The sequence below is a fragment of the Sceloporus undulatus genome, chromosome 4 (genome assembly GCF_019175285.1).
Source record: "Sceloporus undulatus isolate JIND9_A2432 ecotype Alabama chromosome 4, SceUnd_v1.1, whole genome shotgun sequence".
Lineage (NCBI taxonomy): Eukaryota > Metazoa > Chordata > Lepidosauria > Squamata > Phrynosomatidae > Sceloporus > Sceloporus undulatus.
In genome coordinates, this window is record NC_056525.1 from 74,832,079 (window position 1) to 74,840,797 (window position 8,719).

At 42.2% G+C, this 8,719-nt stretch overlaps 2 protein-coding genes across 2 annotated transcripts in view; one reads left to right on the forward strand and one right to left on the reverse strand.

Moving 5' to 3' along the window:
* HECTD3 (HECT domain E3 ubiquitin protein ligase 3) overlaps positions 1-6,567 on the forward strand; it is a 26,313-nt gene extending 19,746 nt beyond the window's left edge. Inside the window, exons 14-21 of the mRNA XM_042462827.1 lie at positions 184-303; positions 2,654-2,743; positions 3,144-3,350; positions 3,588-3,717; positions 4,835-4,909; positions 5,445-5,526; positions 5,640-5,711; positions 6,124-6,567. Coding sequence (XP_042318761.1) covers positions 184-303; positions 2,654-2,743; positions 3,144-3,350; positions 3,588-3,717; positions 4,835-4,909; positions 5,445-5,526; positions 5,640-5,711; positions 6,124-6,208 — 861 coding nt within the window. The 3' untranslated portion in view covers positions 6,209-6,567. The remainder of the gene's footprint in view (positions 1-183; positions 304-2,653; positions 2,744-3,143; positions 3,351-3,587; positions 3,718-4,834; positions 4,910-5,444; positions 5,527-5,639; positions 5,712-6,123) is intronic.
* EIF2B3 (eukaryotic translation initiation factor 2B subunit gamma) overlaps positions 1-8,719 on the reverse strand; it is a 601,892-nt gene that overhangs the window by 348,536 nt on the left and 244,637 nt on the right. The window lies entirely within an intron of this gene.

Sequence of the window (8,719 nt, forward strand, 5' to 3'; positions counted from 1 at the left end):
TACACTCAACTGGGCTGGGAAGTTCTGCGGTGTACTTGTTGGTCTTTCCAACAAAGTTATGTCATCTCTTGAAAGTTAAACTGTTGCTGGTGGGCCCTCTGGTGTGGAGTTTGTGCTGGAGTTTGACACTTCATCCTGTAGCTCAGGCAGGAGATTTGAACAATACAGTGTGTTTTGTTTCAGGGCAGCGGTACAGGAGAGGCTCGAGACATGTATGTCCCCAACCCATCCTGCAAAGAGTTCACCAAATATGAGTGGATTGGACAAATCATGGGTGCAGCTCTTCGTGGCAAGGAATTCCTAGTGAGTGTTACATGGAGACTGGTGTGTCCTTGATATTTTCTGTTTGAGATAAATGTTTAGTCTGTATTGGGATTGGTTTCAGGTAAATGTTTCAGAGTCAAGAACTTTCCTTTAGAAAAAGAATTTGATAATATTTTTTTCACAAGCAAAATATTGACCTGAAACATGGTGTCTCCTTCATTCATATAACCAACAAATATTTGATGGAGTCCAGAAATTATTTCATCCTACATGTTTTACAGTCAGACATAGCTGTGAGGTAGGGTTGCCAGGTTGAATATCGGGTACGACTTCTGTCACATTAAACTTTGAAAGATCATGGAACAGGGTGAAGTACTCTAAAGCGGAATCAAGTGGAATTAAGATCCCTGTCCTTCTCACCTCCCAACATGGCTATTGCCTCACTGGAGGAGGCAGGTAACAGGCCCCAGAGGAGAATCAGCAACAAAAACAAAATAGAGCAAGACATTCCTTTGAACCCCCACCAGGGCCTTTGTTTTCCACTAGGGAGACAATATCTGTATGGGAGCGGACAGCTATTGCTGCTACTTTTAAATCTGGAAGGTGAGGGAGCAAGCATACTTTTGTTCTGCATGATGAAACTTTACAGTACCTTGTCCTGTTAAGGATTAAAATTATCAGAGTCCCATCCCATATACAACTTGGAAACCCTACTGTAGGGGAAAGGATGGTGTTAACTAAGTTCTTGGATTGCCCAATCACATAGTTGTGAATTGCACTCCCCTCATAGTTCACTGTACAGTCAGCCCTCCTTATCCACAGATGTTTTTATCCATGTATTCTAGCATCCATGGCTTGAAAATATTAAAATATATATATATAAATTCCAGAGAGCAAACCTTGATTTTCCATTTTATATAAGAGACAACATTTTGCTATGCCATTGTATTTAATGGGACTTGAGCATCCACTGATTATTATCCATGGAACCAAACCCCAGCAGATTAGAAGGGCCCACTGTATATGGGAGAAGAATCTTCTATTTGAAAATTTCCAGCCTGATATGACAGGTTGTTGCTCCTAATGTAGAGTTTAATTTCTGCCCTTCCCACAGTGAGCAATTTATTCCACAGTAGTTCTTGTCCTCTTTTCTGTTGCTGTTTTCTTTTACTAATCTCTTTCGGTTTAATTCAAAGCTGGGGTGTTTTTTAATGCAAAATTGTGATTTATGGTAGGTGCTTTTCTTTTTGTCCAGCTATTCAAATGTGACTGCCCACTTACAGTAGTTTCTGACCTTACTTTAACTGAATGAGATCAGCTGTAGGGTGGACTCTTTCTGTCAACCATCAAGGGAGGAAACAAGGCTACAGCTCTTTCCATTACAATATGACAGAATAGTATTTAATTAAGATTGTTTAAAATTTATTTAAAATATCTATATCCTGTCTGTCCAAAATGGTCAAGTCTGCTAACATAGAGAAAGTAATACAGTGTAAACATAGATGACAAAATACAGTGAAACAGAATAATCATGATGGTAATCAAAGACTAAATCATTATTATTTAAGAGAAGAAACAGTGGAAGCATTCCCGAGAAAATAAACTTGGAGACTTTCTGGCTTCTTTCTTTAACATTTCCTTTACTTTGAGTTTATAAGGCCCTGCACAGTTCAGGAGCAGGTTAGCTCATGTATATACCATCACTGTCTTTACATTTGGGGTTGGGGGCTCTGCTTACTGTACCGTGAACTGTTGAAGCCCACATGGGCCCAAAACACATGGGCAAAATGATGTGGCTTCAGGTCTCATTGGGATCATGCTGTTTTCATGACTTGCGGCCTGAAGGCGCACCAAAGTTGCACCATTTGCAAAGAACAGGGCCAAGAGGAAGTGGATAGAATCCACCCTTTCCAGCGACCTGGTTTAAGATTGTGGCAGCAGCCCAGATTGGGACTAGCAATGTGTGATTGACACAGTCCCAGCATGAATGGTGCCAGCATGGTCTCCTGCTGCTCTGCCCTGTCTGTTTTGTGGCTTGGTTGTAATACAGAGAAGAGCTTTTCTATTGTGGTACCCACCATCTGGAACAGTCTTCCAGCAGAGATCAGACAGGTGCACAATGTTGAGTGTTTCTATCACGTGAAGACCCATATTTTTGCCCAGGCATTTCCCCAGTTGTTCACTCTGTCAGTTATCCATTTTCTTTAATGAATAGGTTTTGATCGGTTTTATTGCTGTAGTTTTAGCTGTTGACTCTCTTTTTCTGTAAAACACTTGAAAAATGCAGAATGGCATTACAATGTTTCTAAATAAATACTTTAATGGAACACAAGAAAATTGCCTCTGAATGCTTTTGCAATACTGCACATCTCTTTCCTCTGTTTCCAAGGTTCTAGCCTTGCCTGGCTTTGTCTGGAAACAACTGACAGGGGAGGAAGTGAGCTGGAGTAAAGATTTCCCTGCTATTGACTCTGTATTGGTGAGTTGCTGGTGAAAATATCCTCATATCAGTGTGAAAACCTGGAGCAAAGGCCCCTCTCTAGCACTTCTGTGCATGGCCTGTACATCTGTGGTGCCAGTGTGGCAGAGCAGCTGACTTAATTTTGTTTTCTAAATACAGTACATCATTACAAAGCAGGATGGCAGCTTCCATCCACATGCATAATTAACACAGCAGCTGGTAAACAAATACTGCAGCTTCCAACCATACCCGTTGTGCAGATTCCTAGATATAATGTGTGCTTCTAGCTAATAGGAAAGCCACAACAGCCATCTAATTACAGCAGTGGGTTTATAGAAGAATCCTGGTTTGCACCTTTCTTGCTATCTTGGCCATGGAATTTTGGAGAGACACTTTTCCTCTCTATCCATATTATCAGGTGAAGCTTTTGGAGATGATGGAAGGGATGGACAAAGATACATTCGAGTTCAAGTTTGGGAATGAGCTGACCTACACCACAGTACTGAGCGACCAGCGCATGGTTGAGCTTATCCCTGGTGGCACTCGCACAGTGGTACACTATGAAGACCGCATGGATTTCATCCGCCTGGTACAGAAGGCACGGTTGAATGAGAGCAAAGAGCAGGTAATGGAGTATGGTACTTTGTTATCATATGGTGTTGCCTGACTTTCCCACAGTCATATGCATCGCCAAGTCAGTGTCTCTTCCTTTGTTGTGTGTCTTTTGTTCTTTGGCTGCATTTATTATGAGTAACTGTTTTAAGAGGACAGTCCATTGAGAGAACATGTCCATAGAGGAGAATTTCTTCCCATCCATCTACTTAATGATGACTGATCTTGTGTCTCCCTCCCCGTCTCTAAGATTGCAGCCATGCAGGCTGGACTTCTCAAGGTAGTACCTCAAGCTGTTTTGGATCTGCTCACATGGCAGGAACTGGAGAAGAAGGTCTGTGGTGACCCTGAAGTTACGGTTGAGGCCCTGAAGAAACTCAGTAAGTGTGGCAGACATAGCACTTTCCGCATTGGCAATGTACAGTATAACATCCCCATGAGTCAGGTACAGTTTTTGGCTGTATCTATAACTGGAAGATTCCCTATGACACTGTGTAATTGAACAAAGACTATTGACATGACTGCTATATTAATAAAATACCTTTATAGGTATTAATAGTCTTTATATCTCACTTCTCTTGAAAATAATGCCGATGGTAACAAAAAGCACACAAACAATAACTAAAAAGATATTCAAATGTATGTTCAGTTCCCTGTAGTTACACATAATGGATGAGATCTTCCACAGTTGCATATATTAGAGTGCCACAGGTGGACCTCCACTACATCTCTCAGCCCTAGGACTCAATATATTGCTGCAATAACCTCCCTTCCCGGTGGACATTCTGTTTCTGGTGGAGAGCAGAGAGGAGAGAGGATCAGAGAAATGTCTAGCTGTGTTCCTATGGACCGAGGACATATTCCAGCAAGATCCACATGAGTCCGCTAGAAGTCTCAATGGATGATGTCATTGGTTTGCAACTGGCTAAGGGAACATCGCTGGATGCTTCTATAATCCCCTCCATTCCCCTCCTCCAGACATGGGAGCTACTCTTGCAGCAACACTGTGAGTTGCGGGCATTGGTCATTGAGGCAGGAGGAAAGGAATACCAACCTGCACAAAGTCCAACAAATAAAATAAATTCACAAACATAAGGAGAAAGTACAACTGTGTGTATCACCAACAGGATGACAGCCAATTTATAAGAGTGGCATCTTGCTTACTTGCTTGCTTCCATACTTAGTTGGGTCAAATGCCAATATACAGAAGTTGTAATGAACATATTCAGAGCAAACAAAAAAACAAATAGGTTTTAATAATATGCGTGGAAAGTAATATAGGGCTGGTGGGGAATTGAAGTAGAAGAGATCATTATTGTACTGAGAAGAATAAGGAAGATGTATTTTTTTGTTTCCTTTTGTGACTGTTCTACCTAAATACAAGTACAAAAATATCTTATTTCTTTCTGCCCTTCAGTTGGCCCTTGATATTATGCCAGCATGACTTTCCCCCCTGATGTGCAGTGTTTTTGTTTTCTCTTCCCCCCCCCCCCTCAGCACGTTTTGAGGATTTTGAACCATCAGATACGAGAATACAGTATTTCTGGGAAGCCTTGAACAACTTTACTAATGGTGAGTGGGCATCATGTGACATAGGGGAAATTTTGCTGGTTATAAATTGGATTGTACGTTCAATGTGTTCACAATCAATCTGGATCAGAGTTACCCACTATAGAAACTCTTTCATGAAGAAGAGAACCAGCTGAATATGTTTTCCAGTCCTTTTGATTATATTATTTGCTCAACTAAGGATTAGAAAAGAAAGTTAGAGCAGCAGAGGAAAGGACCAAAGGGAAAGAGTCTCAATCAGGCCATTGTAATGCATACTACTGTCACTCTCAAAACAGAATGCTCTCCTCCATTTAAGAGGATCTATTTTCATTCCTGCCATGAACATTGATAAACTCTCCTTCTGGCACTGCTTTGGGTGTGAACTTCTCTTAGACCCATTTTTACTGGTTGGATCAGTTCTGAGTGTCAGATCTTGAATCTTGGAGATAAAGTCAGGCTTCAACCCAACATATTTACTGGGCAAGTATGTTGAGAAAAGGGATTTATTGTGAGAACCTCTTTGAAGTTTCTGATGCTTGTGTGTTGTTCTTCTCAGAGGATCGCAGTCGCTTCCTGAGGTTTGTTACTGGGAGAAGCCGGCTTCCTGCTCGAATTTATATCTATCCTGACAAATTAGGGTGTGTATTGTTTCTTATTCAGGGTAGGCTTGGTTTGTTAGTTATTTCTTGTTTTGTGGTCTAGTAGATACTTCCCCTCCAACCTCATTGTCTTGTTCTTTCTGCTTTCAAAGCTCTGAGACCACTGATGCACTTCCTGAATCATCTACCTGCTCCAGCACACTCTTTTTGCCCAACTACGCCTCGTACGTATGGCTGTAAAAATCTTTTGCAAAAAATTATTGTGGCAGAGAGAAAAACAAATGGAAGATCTGATGGAGTTGGTCACATAGGACAAACAGTTATATTGGGGAAGGTGGTCCAGATAGCACCTTATTAACTGGGGAAGTGATATCCACAGCCCACAGCAGGAAAACAGAAGAGCATGATTAGAATGGGACTGATATTAAAATATGTCTTAAGGAGGAAATTAATATATAGGAATGCATTGCTAAAAGAAAGACTAAAATTAAGACTAACATTTGGAAATGGGGCTGTTGCTGTAGTGATGAGGAAAAGTAGCCACAGAAAAACTTCCTGTTTGGAAGTCAGGGATGAGTTGGTGACTACTAGAATGGATGTGGAAATATAAACATGCCTCTCCTTTTTCATTTGCAGTGCCAAGGTCTGTGAAGAAAAGTTGCGTTATGCAGCATATAACTGTGTGGCTATTGACACAGATATGAGCCCATGGGAAGAATGACACCAAATGGGAGACTTTCCAGCCCATTCTTCTGCCTTTTGTAGCTGCTATGTGCAAGAATCTCATACTGGCTGTTTACTATGTCCCAAGCTCCAGAAAGCATGTGTATATATACAGTAAATTAAAGGCTGCACGGTACTGAAGAGCAAGTGGAAGTGTCTAAGATTTTAGAACAGCAAGTCAGATGAAATGAAAATGATAAAAAATACTTTTTCTGACAGATTGGATAATTAGATATATGATTCCAAAACTCAATAATTATAGCTTTTTTTCCTTTGGGGGGGAAAAAAACTCTTAACAACAGATGAGGACTAGCGGTAATTACATTTTGACTGACTTTAAAAAAAAAATACTGTCAATGGTCAGTTTAAATCTGTTTATTTTTTCACTTCTCTTCTGTCTTTCAAGGTACAATCCTACACGCATACACTTGGCACCATCTAATGTCCACAGGTAGGACTTAGTTAGACCCAGTCATTTCTAAGTAGTCACTTAGCCAAAAGGAGAGCTACAAATGTATGTTGTAACTCTTCCCCTCAGTGTTAGCATTGTTCATGCCTTTATTCTGACATTGCTGTCCAAGATTCACTTTTTAGATATAAAAGATAATACTTCTGTGTCTCCACATGTTTCCATGCAGAAATACAGAGCAAAGTGTCCAAGACTGTTCTCTCTTACCTTCCTCTTGAACTCTTACTTCTTTTGCAAAGTATTCCTCTATCCCTTGTGCTGTTTTGGCTCAGTAGCTGCACTGAACAACTCTGGCCACCAGTGGGCATTACAAAGCCATAATTAAAAGGAAGAATCTACCATCTTAATTTTAAGACAAAAGTTTGCCTTCACTACCATGATGGCAAAACAGGAAACAACATAAGATGAGAATTCCTGTTTCTTGGAAGCTGGAGAGACCATTCTCTAAGAATATTCCTGTGTTGTGCTGACTTTCTCATTGCTTCTGTTTGATAGTGGCCATTTCTCTGAGCACCATTTCCCTTCCAAAAATGAGCTTCATTGGTTGAGGGCAAGAAGCAACTGTAATGAGGAGCATACTAATATGTATTGAGCATTGATGTTTTGGGATGTATAGAATTTGAGAATTACTTTTGCATGATATCTGGGGCAGGGGGAGAACTGGGGGGAAATTTCAACAAATGCCAAGGTCAGAGGTGGGATTTGGAAGTTAAGCTTTCCAAAATTCCTAACAAGGCCTCTACTAATCCATGTAGCTGTTGTCTCTGATCCAGAAGGCTCAGCTTGCCTTTCACTTGGATGGAAACAGTAGCAGGAGTACTAGTGTTTATTTATTTCTCAGTAACAGCACAGGGCTGTTTTTAACAGAGTGGGACCGAGCCCTCTGGCAAAATGGCTCCATTCATGTGTCCAGGATGTGCTGTCTGTATGTTGGCTGCTTGGGTGGGCTGCAGTGCTGAGGGCTATTGTAGCCACATAATGGACTTGATTGGTAATTGGGGAGGTGAATTTGGTGTGGGGGAAGGGAGGGTGTCATCTCTGCAGCTGGGCTTTTGTCATGCAAAGCGGAGCAGGAAGGGAAGCTTAAACCCTTCGACTTCACAGCACCTCGGAGCTTCTGTTCTGTGCCTCCCTCAGCCCCCTCTTCTTTTGAATTTCAGGCTTCCTTGGCAGTTTTTGCAAAGTTCCTTCTATCCTACAGCCATTCCCATGCCTTTCTGGGCTTCCCAAGTACTCTGCGGGGTCATTTTTATAGTCATGAGGCAGTGAGGTTGTGGTAAACTTTTGCAGCAGTGTAAGGTGACATTTGGAGTGAAAGGAGAAACTTATCACAGGGCCGGTGGCTCATTCTGTAGCTCCAATTTGTCTCCACACGGCTTCTTCTGAATCTTGACAGGAAAAGTGAGGAGGGGGAGATTTTCAGAGCAAGAGGGGCTATTGGAGGTGCTGGCAGCCCCCCTGAGGCGAGTAACAAGAACTGGGGATTAGTCGGGGACGCCAGAGCTCCCCTGCTGGGTGAGGACATGTAACTCTCCTACCGCCTGTGGTGGGGGATTAATTACAGACCACACAGCAGGCCAAGGGAAGGGCACTGATAGTGCCATGGAGTGAGGGCGATGCCTTGGGTCCAAGGGCCTGGGAGGGCTCCTGTCCTGCCTGCTTCCCACATTCCTCCAACCTGTACACCATTATGTGGTGGCTTGAAGCTACCAAGGATCTACCTAACACAAAGACTTAGGAGTCCTTTGGAGATCTGAGCTTTGCAACTGGCCTAATGAGGGATGGGGACAAGACAGCAAGGTTACAGAAGGAATGAGGGCAACCTCTTTTCCTGGAGCAAGACGAAAGAGAGGAGCCTTACCGTGGTCCCTCCACCACCAGTGGAGTGCTTGACACAGACTCAAGGCATTTTGTTGCCTCAGGCATAGCACCAAATGATGCTCATTCCCCCCTCCCCTTCAAGCTGCATACCCAAAAGAGTGATCTATTTTATTTTTTTGCACCTGGGGAAGAAAATCACACAAGCAACTCTCCAAGCTC